Source organism: Micromesistius poutassou (assembly GCF_964030765.1).
Source record: "Micromesistius poutassou genome assembly, chromosome: 4".
Lineage (NCBI taxonomy): Eukaryota > Metazoa > Chordata > Actinopteri > Gadiformes > Gadidae > Micromesistius > Micromesistius poutassou.
Window position 1 is genome coordinate 1,271,783 of NC_140274.1, and position 18,312 is coordinate 1,290,094.

The window sequence follows — 18,312 nt, forward strand, 5'->3', positions numbered from 1 at the left end:
CCAGGTGACCACATGCTGGGTCTGTGTGGAGACCAACGGCCACTAGAATGTTGACACCATAGTCTGCAGGTTTCACCAGTGCTGTATACGCTTCAACCATTATCCCAGCAGAGGGTTGGTTCCCTAGCAACAGATGCTGCCCTCACAGTAATGATCTGACTCCTGTCTGCCCAGGCAGAGGTTGGAATGGACAATCAGTGAATTATGGTGTGATTTATTTTTCTATTGTTTAATCTAATTCCTGTTCTCTTGGCCTGCACGCACATACACAGGCACTCTCTGTCTCTCTCTCTCTCTCTCTCTCTCTCTCTCTGTCTCTCTCTCTGTCTCTCTCTCTCTGTCTCTCTCTCTGTCTCTCTGTCTCTCTCTCTCTCTCTCTCTCTCTCTCTCTCTCTCTCTCTCTCTCTCTCTCTCTCTCTCTCTCTCTCTCTCTCTCTCTTATGAGTGTGTGGTGTCTCATCATCCCCTCCCTCCGTTGTTGCAGAGTGTAGAGCTGCAGAACTTCTCGTCCAGTTGGAGCGACGGCCTGGCCTTTTGCGCGCTGGTCCACTCCTTCTTCCCCTCGGCGTTCGACTACGCCTCCCTGTCCCCGGCCGCCCGCAAACACAACTTTGAGCTGGCCTTCGGAACGGCAGAGTAAGAGCCACCGCTGGGTCTAGGTTAACTAAAGCCTAACCAACTCTAGCATGAGCTAAACACTAAATACTTAGTCCTAAATACTTAACCCTCATTTCCCGTCTGATATTAATAAGAGCTAATAATTAATAATGAATAGTGCAGAGTAAAATAAAACCATAATGAGTAAATAGTTAATACAATAGCACAATAATAACCCTCCGTTAGATCATATGACTCTGTTATAGCCCTTCAGGGGTATAGCATAGCATAGCATAGCATAGCATAGCATAGCATAGCATAGTATAGTATAGCATAATATAGTATAGTATAGTATAGTATAGTATAGTATAATATAGTATAGTATAGTATAGTATAGTATAATATAGTATAGTATAATATAGTATAGTATAGTATAGTATAGTATTTTCCATTTGCTTGGCTGCTCAGCTATAGATGATGTAAAGGTCAAAGGGCATTCAAGTCCTCTGACCTGCTCCTAAAACACTGGTTGTGTGTCCATCACGCAGACACACGCCGTCCACATGACAACTCTGAACAACTCAGGAATCTATAGGAGATCTTTACCATAAAGTCTCTGTGCACACTCACTACGATACGCACGCACGCACGCACGCACGCACGCACACACACACACACACACACACAGATACCTCAACAGTCCTGCAATAAGAACCTACAGTGGCCTACCAGGAGGATCCACCACTCATCTTGTTGAACTGGGCCTTGGATAAGAGTTCTCTGTGTGCCTGTTTGCCTCAATGTATGTACACTGTCATCCACACCTGTTCAGTAATGTGTCTCCTGGATGGACTCCAGTCCTCCTCCTCTCTGAACACCCAGCTGTTTCCTCCCCTCCCTCCTCTCTCCTCCCTCCTCCCTCCTCCCCTCCCTCCTCCATCCTCCCTCCTCTCTCCTCCCTCCTTCCTCCTCCCCTCCCTCCTCCCCTCCCTCCTCCCTCCTCCCCTCCCTCCTCCCTCCTCCCCTCCCTCCTCCCCTCCCTCCTCCCTCCTCCGCTTTACTCCACATTTCAAATGCCTAATCTCTCCCCAGAGAGAAACACACACACACACACACACACACACACACACTATCTAACCCAGTCTACAACACAAACATAATCAATAACCAGAACCAAAACACATCTGATCTGATGTGTACCATGTCTCATGTACCAATAATCCAATCCATCACTGTGTGCTCCTCAGGGCGAAGGCGGGCTGTGACCGTCTGATCGAAGTGGAAGACATGATGATCATGGGGCGAAAACCAGACCCCATGTGTGTGTTCACCTACGTCCAGTCCCTCTACAACCACCTGCGGAAGTTTGAGTGAAGGGCCGCAAGAGAACGACTCAATTCCCTGCTCTACATAGAAGAGAGCGCCCCCTGGTGGCAGAAGGAGTGAATTACTGAAGGCTGCGGTGATGTGCGTGTGTCTCGCCACATTGAGGGAAACTATAGTCTATTTGTGTCTGTTTAGGTTGACTTGCTGTTGACTTGTATGAATTGAAAATATAAAATATAGGTCCTCAAGCTTATTCCTTTTATGACAGCATTTTTTGGGTTGACTATTTGTTATTTTGTTTTGGCCTGAAATGTGCCTTTGTATTGCAAACAGGGAGAAATATATATATTTTTCGATAGGCCTACCGTATTGTATTCGTTATAGGCCTACCGTATTGTATTTGTTATAGGCCTACCGTATTGTATTCATTTATCATCAATAGAGTCAATAGGAGATTGTGTTAAACCCCTTTAACACACATGGGGTGTGTAGCTCATAGGTTACAATCAGGAAATTAGAAAAAGTTAGTTAAATAAATTCAAACAAAATATGTATAAATATATATCCAATGTTTAGGCTGTATAGCCCAGCTTTTTCTTTTTTTTTTTTTTTCCATTTGAGACACGTGCAATGAACAGCGTTAATGAGACAGGGCCTACTGTGTTCTCCTGAGCTCAGATCATAATTGAGATTAAGATCATAATTGTGTTAGTCTAATAAAACTAAATCTGTCGAAAAACGCCTCTGTGATTGTAATCTGCATTTGGCTGTTCTTCACTGTTTACGACTGAAACCTAGAGGCTATTGTGACATACAAATGAAAACACATTTATTACAAAGCTTTTTTGAATAGCATCCAAGGAATTGAACTTCTGCGTGAACGAGTCAATATAACTATCAATTATCCAAGGGATAAGGGTGTAGAACCATTAAATGATGATTATCATGTGTTTTCTTGGAACCCATTTGGACTTCTTGTGTGCGCTGTTTGTGTCATTAACACACGTATGTTCAGGAATACATCTTTATTAGTATTAATAATAATAATAATCAATAATAACAATCTATAGCGACCAGCATAAAGTCAATCCAAGGAGAAGAGGAATGTGAATTCACGGCTCACAAACCTCTTTTCTAAACAGAATTCCACATTGAAGCTACATTGTCAATATTTTTGGTCCAATGTAATTGTGTGAAACCATTGATTTCATGATTTGTCTCCTCTTCTAGATACCCCCTATCCTCTTCTAGAGACCCCCTATCCTCTTCTATACCCCTATCCTCTTTTAGAGACCCCCCTATCCTCTTCTAGAGACCCCTATCCTCTTCTAGAGACCCTCCTATCCTCTTCTAGATACCCTCCTATCCTCTTCTAGAGACCCCTATCCTCTTCTAGATAGCCCCCTATCCTCTTCTAGGGACCCCTATCCTCTTCTAGATACCCCTATCCTCTTCAAGATACCCCTATCCTCTTCCAGATACCCCCTATCCTCTTCTAGATACCCATATCCTCTTCAAGATACCCCTATCCTCTTCCAGATACCCCCTATCCTCTTCTAGAGACCCCCCTATCCTCTTCCAGATACCCCCTATCCTCTTCTAGGGACCCCTATCCTCTTCTAGAGACCCCCCTATCCTCTTCTAGAGACCCCCCTATCCTCTTCTAGGGACCCCTATCCTCTTCTAGATACCCCTATCCTCTTCTAGATACCCATATCCTCTTCTAGATACCCATATCCTCTTCTAGAGACCCTCCTATCCTCTTCTAGAGACCCCCCTATCCTCTTCTAGATAGCCCCCTACCCTCTTCTAGGGACCCCTATCCTCTTCTAGATACCCCTATCCTCTTCAAGATACCCCTATCCTCTTCAAGATACCCCTATCCTCTTCTAGATACCCATATCCTCTTCCAGATACCCCCTATCCTCTTCTAGGGACCCCTATCCTCTTCTAGATACCCATATCCTCTTCTAGATACCCATATCCTCTTCTAGATACCCCCCTATCCTCTTCTAGATACCCCTATCCTCTTCTAGATACCCCTATCCTCTTCTAGAGACCCTCTTATCCTCTTCTAGAGACCCCTATCCTCTTCTAGATACCCCTATCCTCTTCTAGATACCCCTATCCTCTTCTAGAGACCCTCCTATCCTCTTCTAGATACCCCCCGATCCTCTTCTAGAGACCCTCTTATCCTCTTCTAGAGACCCCCCTATCCTCTTCTAGGGACCCCTATCCTCTTCAAGATACCCCTATCCTCTTCTAGATACCCATATCCTCTTCAAGATACCCCTATCCTCTTCCAGATACCCCCGATCCTCTTCTAGGGACCCCTATCCTCTTCTAGGGACCCCTATCCTCTTCTAGAGACCCTCCTATCCTCTTCTAGATACCCCCCGATCCTCTTCTAGAGACCCTCCTATCCTCTTCTAGATACCCCCCGATCCTCTTCTAGAGACCCTCTTATCCTCTTCTAGAGACCCTCCTATCCTCTTCTAGGGACCCCTATCCTCTTCTAGGGACCGCTATCCTCTTCTAGATACCCCTATCCTCTTCTAGAGACCCTCCTATCCTCTTCTAGATACCCCCCGATCCTCTTATATTATCCTCTTCTAGATACCCTCCTATCCTCTTCTAGAGACCCCTATCCTCTTCTAGAGACCCCCTATCCTGAGAGAGAGGCTAGTCCTCCACACAGACCACAGGGAAACACACTGATGCACACGTCATTTCTCTGGCCCAAGACTCACAGCGACCTCATCCATGCAGGGTTAGGGGATTAGAGACTCGGAGGGCCTACAGGGGGGTTGGGCCCCACCAGCCAACAACAACGACTGGGCGGGATGGTGGGCGTGAGTAACAACCCCGCTATAAGTGACCCACTTCCAGTCGAGCCCTCATATCATTCTCAGCAGGTCCAGGGAAGAGACACACAGTGGATATTTAAACTGTGATGGCTCTCTTCATGGAATCCAACTCCTCATTACTCAACAGCAAGCATAAAGAATTGGAGTTGAACGGGTTCTTTGGAGAAAATAAAGGTATGTCAGATAGGTTTTTAGCCTGATTAGCCTGATTAAATAATAATATATTCTTGCAACAACTTGGATTTTAATAATAATAATAACAATAATAGTAATTATTATTATTATGATTGTTATCATTGTTATTATTACTACTAATATAATACATTACATTTCATGGACACCATTCTTTCTCTTCCAAATATTTCCATTTGTGATACTTTTCCAGAATCCACAATAGGCCTAGTTTTTTTCCTATTTTTTTATTTCACAAACCAAGCGTGCAGAATAGACGATATTATTTTTGTTATTACGTTACGTAACAAACCAAATGTTTGTTTTCCCTCATGTTGTGTTGATTATTCTAGAGCCGCAGCGCGCGGGCAGTGTGGAGGGCCAGAGGAAGCGCAAAAGGACAATCTTCAGCCGCGTGCAGCTGTCTGAGCTGGAGCAGGCGTTCGCTGTGACGCCGTACCCAGACATCACGCTGCGCGAGCGCCTGGCCGAGCACACACACCTGCCCGAGAGCAAGATACAGGTGGGTGTGTTAATTAACAAACCAATTAACAAACCAATTAACAGCGGTCGCAGGAGCGCGAGGGCCGCCACAACATTACAATAAATCTGGCTACTAAATACCTATTCAGGCCTTTACTAATCTCCCTCGTTGATTCTTTCCTCCAATACGTATGACTAGGTCCCACAATGTGTTGTCTATAGGCTACAGTACAGTCTGTCTAAAGAAGAACCAAACCTCAACACCACTGGGTGTTGAACCTTTCTCTTCCCTGATATGGTCGTCCGCATTTCAAGCATTGATAAAAGTTATTTACAGGATGAAACCAACTTGAAGCCCTTTTTAAAGGCGGGGTCAGGTGGTATAAGAAAGTAGAATGTGTAACAGTATTCCATTCCGTAGGTGTGGTTCCAGAACCGAAGAGCCAGAAGTATCAAGACTGTCAGGCTCCCGAGGTCATCCAAAACCATCCTGGGGGCTCGGGGAGATCCAGAGACCAACCAGCACATAATCCAAGTGCCCTCCCCCGGACACACCACCTCCTCCACCTTCCACACCGCCACCACCATCGGTGGTCTATTCCGTTCCGAGCAGAATCAGCCCTTGGATGAAGGTCAACAGATGTTCTCCGACTGGCTCCAGCTCTGCAGCAACCCTGGCTTCTGCTCCTCGTCTTCACCAGCCGTCCACCCCCATCACCACCCAAACCATCACCACCCCCACCCTCCCCAGTCTCCATATAAACTCTCTGAGACGCTTCCCTGGGAGGAGGACCCTCAGAGGAAGTTGAACCACATGGGCACCTTCCCCGTCTCCCTCTCTGGTCTCATCCCACAGCACCACAGCAGGCCACCCCACCACCAGCACACCCCAACCTCCCAGAGCCACAGGCCACCCCACCACCAGCACACCCCAACCTCCCAGAGCCACAGGCCACCCCACCACCAGCACACCCCAACCTCCCAGAGCCACAGGCCACCCCACCACCAGCACACCCCAACCTCCCAGAGCCACAGGCCACCCCACCACCAGCACACCCCAACCTCCCAGAGCCACAGGCCACCCCACCACCAGCACACCCCAACCTCCCAGAGCCACAGGCCTGAGGGCTCGGGCGTCAAACCGCCCCCTGTGCCCCCAGGGCCGGCCGGAGGTCAGTCCATCTATGGAGGACTCACCAGAGGCTGCAGGAGCCATACGTCAGTGGACCAAGTGGTCCCGTCCCACCCCCCGCAGGTGTACTGGGACGGATCCCAGGGACTTCACCACCACCACCACCACCATCACCACCACCCACAGACGGGGCCTCAGACTTCTATGGGCTATATCTCAGACCTCATTTACAACGCAGCTATTGTCACCAACTTCCTGGAGTTTTGAGTAGAACTTAATCTCCAAATAGACATAATCATGTAGATAACTACGCTGGACTTCATGGCTTTAGCAACAGAAGAGAAGCAGAGCTGAACCATGCCATAAGATTATTTTTCAAGTCATTTTTGGCTGAATTTCCCACACCCATTTCTTATATGATTAAAATGTTGTCTAATACCATATATACTTTGTTGACTGTTGTGTTATGTACTTATATCTAAGGAATAAATGTATTTGCTATTTTGAAACCATACTGTTAAGTCTGTGTCAATCCTTAAGTATGTGTTTTGGTGGATGGAGAAGCAAAGCTTACAGTAGCTTACAGAATAACCTGAACACTTGTTCCTACACAGGATTCAGGCCGGCACATGATATACTGTAGATTTGTCTGTTTTGTTCTCTGTGACAACAGATCCAACATGCATTTATGCTGTGACCTCGAAAAGTATTATATTTCCAAACACTGATTAAAAATATTATTCCATGATACCATTATTAAAATGAAAATTATTATTATTGTACGAGAATTTGTTTTTATTTTCCTATCAATGGCAACATGAGTACTTTGGGGGGTGGGGGTTGGATGGAAAAGAGTGGATAAGAACTGAATCAATCTGCAGCTCAGGTCCATCAGCTTACAGCCTCTGCAATTGCTGCCTGGATTTAAGTTCTTCAAGTATTACATGAGAGGCAATAATACACAGATATGACAGAGGACCTCACTGTTGGGCCATCGGTGTCTACGGTTGGACGGTGAGCTCAGCATATCATAATCATCTTTAATACCAAATAATCTTCAAATAAATCCTAATCCCAGTGTCAAATCTCAGATCTTTGGTAGATACTTTTATATTTTTGAATTCCAGATGTAATGATGCAAATTTTAATCTCTCAACTGATACAACCAGATGTGTGTTTATTCACAAGAAAAGGATTAGATTCTCATGAAAATATTATCCAAGCTATATCTGAGGCCATATCTGTTGGGCGGGGTCAGTGTTGAGTGGATAAAAACAGTTGGGGCAGATATTTGGCTGTATTAAATGACAGTTGTTTTGACACAGACTACTTGGTGTTATTGTTTTCCATGCTGTAGCTTAAATCATGTGTGTCCAGGAGGGCAATCCCTATTGACCCATGCATCGACATGCACGGTTTATGAGGCTCCGGCTCGTCCAATTCAAAAAAAGATAAACGCAGATCAGTAAGCAAATCAGTAAACATGATGAGACGATGGATTTATTAATTTGACAGTTAGTCCACCAGAATGTGATTGAGCGCTCCCTCTGCACGGCAGATGTTGCTGGAGCAGCAGCATCAAAGCTGTGGATTCCAACATCGACCAACAAAGAAGAGGATGGCGACCAAACTGCTGGCCATCATGAACCACACATCTCATCCTTACCACGACACTGGACAGGCAAGAGACTCATTCTGTCTCAGTGCCCCAAAAAGTGTCAGTAGAGGTCCTGTCTACTGCTGTCAGACTTCACAATGCGTCACTACGTCAGCACCACCTCCATCCCTCACCTCCTCTTCACATCACAGTCTGCTTCTTACACATAGCGCCACTGGGCCTTGTTGTTATTGCCTACATCCAATATCTACCAATTTATCTAACTATTTTAGTTGCACATTAAATGTATATGCGCACTGGGTTTCTGTTGTCTACTTTCAGTTGATGATTTTATTCTATTTTATTTAGTCTTATCTTGTTGTGCTGAAACAAAGTTATTTCCCCATCGGATTAATACAAGTATGTATCTATCGCTATGTAGTTGCATTCACTTTTATAGCTATTATCGCTAGAACACGTTATTCCTGGTTCCATATTATTGTTATTCCAGAAAAATACTATTTTGTCCTTAAGAACATGCATGTTAGGTATCAAGATGATAGGATTATAACAAGAGGTAAAAATAGGCTGCAATACAATAGCATGCCGCCAAAAAATATAAATACAGGCTCCACCTTGGCTCTAGAGCAGGGAGGGCCATCTCTTTTCATTGGGGGCCACACTAGAAATGATGAATGCCTTTGAGTCCCTAGGAAATTCTGTCATGTCTTAACCATTAGGTTGGATTATAGAAAATATATTGCTGTAACTCTTATTAAGCATTTGTAATTAAAAGTCACTCCAAATGAATGTGAATAAACTCTGTATCTGTACCAAGTGCACTGAACTTGAACAGGTTCAGTGCACTTATAAAGAAGTAGTACTGCGTACTTCTTTATATGTGTGTGTTGTAATGCCTATATTATTAAATGTGGATGCACTTCTTCTGTCGTATGTCCTTAGACCTTCAATTCTGTTGAGGCGAGCCAGTCCAGCGTCCTATAATCAAGGTCAATTAGACCACGCTCGCCGTTCGGGGGCCGGTGTTTGGAGCAGCTGGTTAGGATGTGTTCCACAGTTTGTATTGGGTCTCCACACTCGCATTGGGCACTGTCTGTGATGCCCCACTTCAGCATTGCATTGGATGCACTTCAATACACCTGTTCTTGGTACAGATACAGACAGGCTCAATACACCTGTTCTTGGTACAGATACAGACAGGCTCAATACACCTGTTCTTGGTACAGATACAGACAGGCTCAATACACCTGTTCTTGGTACAGATACAGACAGGCTCAGAGGCTCCTGAGGAGCCTCTGAGTATGACTGACATCCCTGATGAGCTTGAACAAGTGCACTGAAGTCAGGTGTAATCCTGATGTGGCCATGCAGGTGTTCATCATCGGATCTGTATCTGGACTTGCTGTATTTTATCAATGAGAAAGTTTAATGACACTGTCATAGCCACAGCTGTTGTCCTGTCTGTCTCTGTGCTGTGTCGGCCACACCCCCTGTCTGTCTCTGTGCTGTGTCGGCCACACCCCCTGTCTGTCTCTGTGCTGTGTCGGCCACACCCCCTGTCTGTCTCTGTGCTGTGTCGGCCACACCTCAACTGCTCACACCTGGCCTGCATCAGCTCATCAACTCCCCTTCAAATACACCTGTTTTCCCTGCAGTCGTCACCAGATCGTACTTCCAACTTCAGTGGTCGATATTCGTACCTGGCTCAGTATTTGCTAACGCTTACTAGTCGACATATTCCGACACATTCCTGGTCCCCATTTGTATTGGAGTGAACGGGGATATCTACTTCCGGGCCCCATGAATCGAGGGACCCGTCCACAGCCCGCCAAAACAACTGCAATACCAGGCTTGGCCACTGGTGGATTGCGGAAGTAGGCACTGCTCCTGGGGGCCTGTTCTTTATAGGTCCATGTAGTGGTGGATTTCATGATTCGTTGGAATGACTCAGTTTGCGTCGGTCAGTTCGCCAAGAAGAGTCGTTCGAATCGTTTGTTCGTTCGTTTGTTCAGTCGCGTTTCCGGTAGCGGTGAATCACAGTTCTCAGCCGAGTCGGTCAGACTCAGCTCCTCCCTCGTTCTCGTTCAAACGAATCGCGATCGTGCAATGGTGCAAACGGTCATCAATCAACACAACATTAACTAAGTTCCTTTTAGCTAAGGAGCGCTTCATGTTAGAATCGGGATGTTGTTGCCCGGCTGGCTCTCGTAACTTCTCAGTCCTCGAGTCTTCACCGCTAAACAGTCAGTGAACGACCGGCGACTCGCGAGTCAGCGACTAGTGGGTGGAGCTGGGAGTCGAGGCTCGGAGAACGAATGATACGAAGAAGACGAACTGAAACAGGGAATCAGGTTGGTTCGTTCTTGTTAATGATTCGTTCATTCTTTTGAACTACACACATTTTCCATCTAGTTTCGACTGGCTTTTTGAATTGCCGGTGCCGTTAACGTAGTAAACGATTATAAATGCTATTTTAACGGCACAGACAATCCAAAAAGACAGTCAAAACTAGATGGAAAATGTGTGTAATTCAAAACGTGACGCAGCTTTTACTTCTTCGCCACCTAGTTTGTTATGTACGATCATTCATAAAGCCCATGTTATTTCCCATAGACATTTGACCGAGGGAACCGGGAGCCTCGGAGCTGGGACTTATTCTTCCGAGGTCTATAGACCCTAACAGACACCTGCTAAAAAAGTCCTCGTCACGATCACGTACCAGCAGTTTTAATAAACGTTTTATAAATGAATAAAATGTATTAAGAATTAATTCTGAGTGGACTGAGTAATTATTTATTTTCAGAACAAGCCAGCAGTATGCACACCTCTGCTTTAGAGGAACACATGATTCATGGCTTCAGTAACAGTAATTAGGCACAAAGGTTGTCTTAAGTCAAAACCTCAGAAAATACCACATGATGGGTAAGATGGGAGAGTTGCAAAGAGCAGAAAAGAGGGTTTTGAAGAAAAAACTAAATAAAAATGGTCTTATGCAGAGGTGGGCGCACCACAACGGATATTCACAGTATTTCAGTGGTTAAATGGCATTTCAACAAGTTACTCACATGATCTTATTATCTTACCTGCAGCGCCCTCAAGACCAATTGAGATACAGTGCTAATATTGTGTCTGTGACAGCCTTGTCGGCCAAGTACACCCTGGATTTGATTAGATAAGGTTCAAAAAGGCTACCACGAATGAATCAAACTGTTCAGCAGGAAACTGACCAGTTACTAAATGGACTAATATACAAGTTTGTGGATCTAAAAACCATGGTTTTGCCACCAGTGGTATGCTGACGATTCATCCCAAGCTTGGTGTTCATTGGTCAATTTGTCCAGGGGGAGTTCTACTTTGAGCGGTTTTCCAGAATTGCTTGGTGCTTCACCTATGGTTGGTTGCACCTGTGTACCATTGGTTTGGTACGTCTAGTTCTAGCATACTGGTAGTTGGAGTCAAGAACTGTTAACCAGACAGAACTGCCATGGGAATGTGTGGAAATGACGTCCTATAACAGTAAAAATAGCATAATAATGTTACATTTCTGAGTAGCAGTTACCAACATCTATATGCCTGCCAAGTTTCACTAGCATAGAAATGTGATTACAATAAAATACCTACAACATCATTCTTAAGACAAGTAATACTTTTAATGACAAGAATTAGATCCAACAGGTGGGGAAAAAGGAGATCAAGGTTTAATAAATAAAAAAAGATGCAACAATATAACAACTAGGATATCAATACCAAAGTGATTGGCACCAATCAACACCAAACATCAAAAATAAAACATTCAAATCGTTTGGTCCATTCACCAGGTCCCAGATTTAATGTTCTCAAAGTGACCAAGAAATTCAAAATGTTGTTATATAATAGATATGTTCATATTGCTGATGATGGATGAGAACGCTGTGGAGGGCCCAGGGTCCTGACGGAGCCCCTATGGTTCTCCTAATTCTCCTTCCATGGTTCGGACCAAGACGTACAGCTCCGCCAAACCGACCACAGACGTGGCGATAACTGCAGAAATCACCCTCTGGAACCAAAGCAAAGGGGTTCATTTGTGTTAAAGAAGAAAACATCCAAACGGTCCACATTAAGAGGGAACCTCTGGTTTAAATCCATGTCTTGAATGGGCATGTACAGCAATGATTCCATTTTGAAAGCTGCCCAAACAACTGACAGGAACTCAAATAGTTTTTGTGTGCATAGTTCAACACACTGAGTAAAGCAGTCAGATGTAATCCAAAACATACACTGAGTGCTGACTGACATCTAAAAGCTTTGGAGAAAGACCCATTTCTAAGCATAATTAGGCATAAGTCATCCTTAAATAATTCTACATTAAATAGATATGCAGAAAAGAAAAAGGTGTCAAAGGAAGTGGACATTTTATGCACTGACACCACTATGATAAAGTGCTAGAATTTACCGCTGTAGTCTCATCGAAGATATACTGGCTGCCCATGTAGGAACAGGCAAATGTTGCGGCCACCGTCACCAGGAAGTTTAACACCGTCACAACAGCTGCCTTAGCTGAGCGCACTGGGAACAGGAAAGGGATGGTACATGGTGAACACATTTATACTGCAGTTTTCTAGTGCTTTAGAATGAATGAACATTAGAATTGATATACCATATTGCCACAATACTTGTATTTGAGCTATTATCATATGCATGTTGGGAGCGTATTGCCCAAAGACACCTTACCAGGATGTACCAACATGTCATCTGCTAGACGACACACGTCACACCATGAGACACTTGTATCCTAATAGCCCACTAGTCAACAACGCTTCTCACAGAGACAAAATGACATGACGAAATTACATCAATATATGATAAGAATAAGATAGAGAGATAGATAGAGAGAGAGATAGAGAGATAGAGAGATAGAGAGATAGAGAGATAGAAGGACAGACCTTGCATTCCAAAATCTGCCAGTGTTCCATTCCGGTTCATTTCCTTGAAGGTAATAAGAGAGATAGAGACATAAGTAAGAGATATAAGTAAGGGATAATGTATAGAATGACGGTCATTATCGGGAAATAAGCCCCGATAGGGCGAACTGGACACCGACACGAAGCGGAGTCTTCCTACATCCTATACATTATCCTGCTTATTACACAATTTGTGTAACATCACAATACCTTAACTCAAAAAATTATAACCATTTCAACAATTAAATTCTAGAAAGTGTACCATTGTGGGGTAATCCCTACAATGATGTTGACCCCTTCAGATGACCCTGGAATCTATGTAAATGCATCATACATTATAAATCATGATCATTGCCAACCAACCCATGCACATTGCACATGGTCATGTTAACAGAAGTCACCTGAGTGTTGACGTTACGCGTGATCCTGTGATACTCCTCATTGGCCAGCTGGGCTTTGATCTTCTCCAGTCGGGCCACCAGCTCAGGGTTCTGTGTGAAGAACACATCATTAGTATCTGTGTTATAGTTTACTATCATTAGTATATGTATATGTAGTACATATACTACCATTAGTATATGTGTTATAGTTTACTATCATTAGTATATGTATATTAGTACATATACTACCATTAGTATATGTGTTATAGTTTACTATCATTAGTATATTAGTACATATACTACCATTAGTATCTGTGTTATAGTTTACTATCATTAGTATATGTATATGTAGTACATATACTACCATTAGTATATGTGTTATAGTTTACTATAATTAGTATATGTAGTACATATACTACCATTAGTATATGTGTTATAATTTACTATCATTAGTATATGTGTTATAGTTTACTATCATTAGTATATGTGTTATAGTTTACTATCATTAGTATATGTCTTATAATTTACTATCATTAGTATCTGTGTTATAGTTTACTATCATTAGTATAATATACTAATGATAGTAAACTATAACACATATACTAATGGTAGTAACCTATATGTACTACATAGTACATATAGGTTACTACCATTAGTATATGTGTTCGGTATAAGTTCCGATATAACTGCCATACATTTTGTCTGAAACATTGATGAACTAAAATAACTCTGGAGTTTGAAAGCAACTTCAACACTAGGGCTGAGGGGTAGGGCTGAGGGGTAGGGCCGAGGGCTGTAATGAGATCTAGCCTTACCCTCGGACGCTTCACCACCTCCGGCAGATACAGCGAGCTGTCCTCCAACAACTGGTGCAGGTAGAAGGGATGCCCTGGAAGCAAGAGGTCCAACTTAAACTCATAAGGGTTCTCAAGACACGGCGGATGATTCTACATAACCCGTGATGAGTGGACACGACGCAGCACGTCTTACCATTATCTCGAAGACAATTCTTTAATTTTCTTAAAGTCGCAAATGAGATCGTGTCTTGGTCTCTGTTGTCGACCAGTCCCTTCAGTTCGGCCCGCAGCTCCTCCGGACAGGAGAAGCCGCTCCGCTGCAGCATCTCCGTCAGCCGGAGTCGGACTCCGTCTCCCACCTGGAAGGAGGAGGCCATGGCTGGGAGGAGAGGGGTCGCTGACAGTGTGGTTACACGCACAACGTTAACTCTCACAGCGGACGGTGATTGTTTAGTCTGCGGTACTACCGCTCAAATAAAAAGCGTTGATATTAATATTATTCCGCTATATCAACTGCTCGTTAGACGCTGTCAGGACGGCTGTAAACAAGGTCGGAGGACGCCATGTTAAATCATGTGACTCTGACGTGTATCAGAGTCACATGATACTGACCCTACCACTTCCGGTTTGGTTTTAATGGCGCGTTCACACCATAGACATAATAAAGAGTAGACATGATAAAGAGTAGACATAATAAAGAGTAGACATAAAGAGTAGACATGATAAAGAGTAGACATAATAAAGAGTAGACATAATAAAGAGTAGACATGATAAAGAGTAGACATGATAAAGAGTAGACGCCGCATCGACCCCTTCTGCCGACTGGCACTGACGACCCGTGGGGCCGCCATCTTGGACCGGTCGACGCTCCACTCTGATCCGTTTATGGGGTCAGAACAGTCTCATTAATAATGAATGCACAGAGAAGGATTCACAAATGTATTTTGTGATTTATATATAAATTACTCTCTTCTCACAAATACATTTCAATACACACACAAATGGATATCGGCATGTATAAATGTAAAATAAATCCATAAACTAAAACAAGTTTCACAAACACATTTCTGATCCACACACAAATGTGTCTTGTTTTAAATGAATGTAATATAAATCCATAAATTACATATTCTTTTGCAATTTTCATCAAAAATGTATTTGGATGTTGTTACATTTATATACAAACTGTTAAACTTGAATTTACAAGACGCTTTTCATTTGTGAACTTGTTTACATTTGTGCGTGAACTGGTCTGTATTTATATGTGGATTTTTGAGACTCCCCTGACACGGCTGGATTCACAAATGCATTTTTTTCACCAAGGAACTCTCTGTAGCCAATCAGATGCCTCCTTAGTTTTCAGCCAATCAGCCCTTTTAAAGGTCCCATGGCATGCTATTTTATGGATGCTTTAATATAGGTGTTAGTGGGCCCCTAATACAGTACTTGAAGAAATCCAGCCTTGGTGCAGAGTTACAGCCACTACGAGCCAGTCCCACAATGAGCTCTCCACAAACGCCCCGTTTTTAGGGGCAGGTTCAGGTGGAGGGTGGGGGTGTGGCCCTGAGCAGCTTGCGGCCACGGTACCATGTACTAGTGTTTACTAGTGGTGGATTTCATGATTTGTTTGAATGAATCAGTTTGCATCGGTCTTTTTGCCAAGAAGAGTCGTCCATTCGTTCGTTCGTTCCGGTAGCGGTGAATCATGATTCTCAGTCAATGTCAAAATCGGGGTTATCCAACATGATGGATATTTTCGGAATGTTGAGTGTGTAGTCAACATAATAGCGATGCACGCACACACAAACACACACGCAAAACACACACACACACACACACACACACACACACACACACACACACACACACACACACACACACACACACACACGCTGACCCGAAGGTGCTCCATTAAATGGTTTTATATCTTAAACCAATTCCGTTGCAAATAGGAGGCGCGCAGCATCAATATCCTAACTAAAAAAAGTAAGTCGGACACATTTTGCAGATTGTAAATTGACATGAGACATTGTAAACGTTCACAATCCTGCTCTGTGCTCTGGGATATTTTGTTTATCATAATTTCTATTAACTTCTGCGTGGCGCACACGCAACAGTTGTCATGTACATTGGTCGTCGGCCCGTCTTTTGCGCGGATCACACATGAGCACCAGAATGTAAATTGTCATGAGACATTGTAAATGTTCACAATCCTGCTCTATGCTGATATTTTGTTTATCATCATTACTATTAACTTCTGCGAGGCGCATAAAGTGCCACTTTATCATCATTTCTATTAACTTCTGCGAGGCGCATAAAGTGCCACTTTATGCGCCTCGCAGAAGTTAATAGTAATGATGATAAACAAAATATCAGCATAGAGCAGGATTGTGAACATTTACAATGTCTCATGACAATTTACATTCTGGTGCTCAAGTGTGATCCGCGCAAAAGACGGGCCGACGACCAATGTACATGACCACTTTAAAAATGGTCATGTAGATCGGTCGTCTGCCCGTCTATTGCGCGTATCACACATGAGCAGATCCTGCACACAACATCAGTCGTGTCCCTTGGCTGTCCTATTTGTTGGATATTTGTTGATGTTGTCATGCGTGTTCTGGTTATTTGCGCACGATTAAACATGAGTATTTATATGGTGATAAAACAAAGCTTTATTGCGTTTTTTTTCCTTCTTTTTGAGGTGGGGATTGGGGGTGCGCCAACCCAGTTGGGACATAGAAGGGGGTGCGCAGGAAAAAAAGTTTGGGAACCGCTGCTCTAGATCTACAATCTCTTGTCTCTCGATCTCTTGTCTCGTGCTGGATGACGTAGCCTACACGGCCGAGAATCGGATACGATTATCCTATAGTGTGTGGTGTTCCGTCTTGTGTTCGAATCTTATGTAGGGTCGGAGAGCAACAAATCGGCTGCGATTCTCGTTATGTGTGTGGTGTACTCCGACTCAAAAATCGCATAAGATTAAAAAATCGTGTAGTGTGGGGCAGCCTTTAGAGATTGTTCGAGAACCACGCCTATAGAGGTAAACAACTTTGATAAGTCTAAATGTAGGAGTATTCGTGGCGCGCTAAGAGTGGACATTATCGGGAAACCGGGCTATAACTTGACACACGAACACAACAGACAGAGAGATTTTTTTACAGAAATGGATTTCTTTTAATTAATTTCAACATATATGATTGATTGTAATAGTTCATATTTCACAATTGTTCAATACAAATAAATCGACTAAAAGATTTAGTTTAAGTGTCATTGTCATTCTCAATTTAACAATGCAATGAAATAAAACTTAGCTCTTTTGAACTAGCTTTTGCGCACGGTAGGCCTAGGTAGGCTATAACTTCACACACACATTATTTTTCTGCCATGGGAGTCTATGGCAGCCAGTGGCGATTTCTCTAAGACTGCAAGGGAAGCTCAGCTTCCCCTAAAATTTCAAAAATTAAATGGTCAAATATATATTGTTGTGTTAACATTTTATTGACTAAAAATGCTTTAGAACACGTCCATCTCGAAGACGAGTTTGTTCAGAATCAGCTGCTTATCGCAGGTCGACTGACTCGATTTCCTTCTCATACTCTCCCGTAGCGCCACAGTGCATTTGCCTGTTGAAGCTCAGCGTCCATCCACTTCAATGGGGCTGCATAGAACAGCTTTTTTATGATGTAGGCCGAAAATGAGCTTCCCCTCTTTGAAAGACCAGCAGCCGCCACTGCTATGTAATAACGGTAATAAGAGCCGATCTCTATGTAATAACGGTAATAAGAGCCGATCTCTATGTAATAACGGTAATAAGAGCCGATCTCTATGTAATAACGGTAATAAGAGCCGATCTCTATGTAATAACGGTAATAAGAGCCGATCTCTATGTAATAACGGTAATAAGAGCCGATCTCTATGTAATAACCTGCCCGAGAAATACAGATGACCTCTTGGCTTTACTCTAACCCTAAATCTAAAACATTCACATTTAAGTGAGA

At 43.4% G+C, this 18,312-nt stretch overlaps 2 protein-coding genes across 3 annotated transcripts in view; one reads left to right on the forward strand and one right to left on the reverse strand.

Annotated features, from left to right (window-relative positions):
- Window positions 1-2,009, forward strand: part of smtnl (smoothelin, like) — a 16,098-nt gene extending 14,089 nt beyond the window's left edge. For both annotated transcript variants that reach the window (XM_084466865.1, XM_084466866.1), the window contains exons 7-9: window positions 1-4; window positions 485-636; window positions 1,845-2,009. The exon at window positions 1-4 is cut by the window's left edge and continues 120 nt beyond it. In XM_084466865.1, coding sequence (XP_084322991.1) covers window positions 1-4; window positions 485-636; window positions 1,845-1,971 — 283 coding nt within the window. In that variant the 3' untranslated portion in view covers window positions 1,972-2,009. The remainder of the gene's footprint in view (window positions 5-484; window positions 637-1,844) is intronic.
- A 9,819-nt stretch (window positions 2,010-11,828) lies between these two features.
- vma12 (vacuolar ATPase assembly factor VMA12) lies at window positions 11,829-14,884 on the reverse strand. The gene is made up of 6 exons (XM_084466797.1): window positions 14,505-14,884; window positions 14,330-14,403; window positions 13,536-13,625; window positions 13,117-13,159; window positions 12,627-12,739; window positions 11,829-12,230 (listed from the first exon to the last, which is right to left on the reverse strand). Exons 1-6 carry the CDS (start codon window positions 14,686-14,688, stop codon window positions 12,135-12,137), a joined length of 600 nt encoding a protein of 199 aa, XP_084322923.1. The 5' UTR covers window positions 14,689-14,884; the 3' UTR covers window positions 11,829-12,134.
- Between the last annotated feature and the right edge of the window lie 3,428 nt (window positions 14,885-18,312).

Coding starts and splice junctions, on each gene's coding strand:
- vma12 (XM_084466797.1), bottom strand. CDS start 14,688: ATGGCCTCCTCCTTCCAGGTGGGAGACGGAGTCCGACTCCGGCTGACG. Junction 14,404..14,504: donor GAATTGTCTTCGAGATAATG/GTAAGACGTGCT, acceptor TCTTGCTTCCAG/GGCATCCCTTCTACCTGCAC. Junction 13,160..13,535: donor CGCGTAACGTCAACACTCAG/GTGACTTCTGTT, acceptor ATTACCTTCAAG/GAAATGAACCGGAATGGAAC.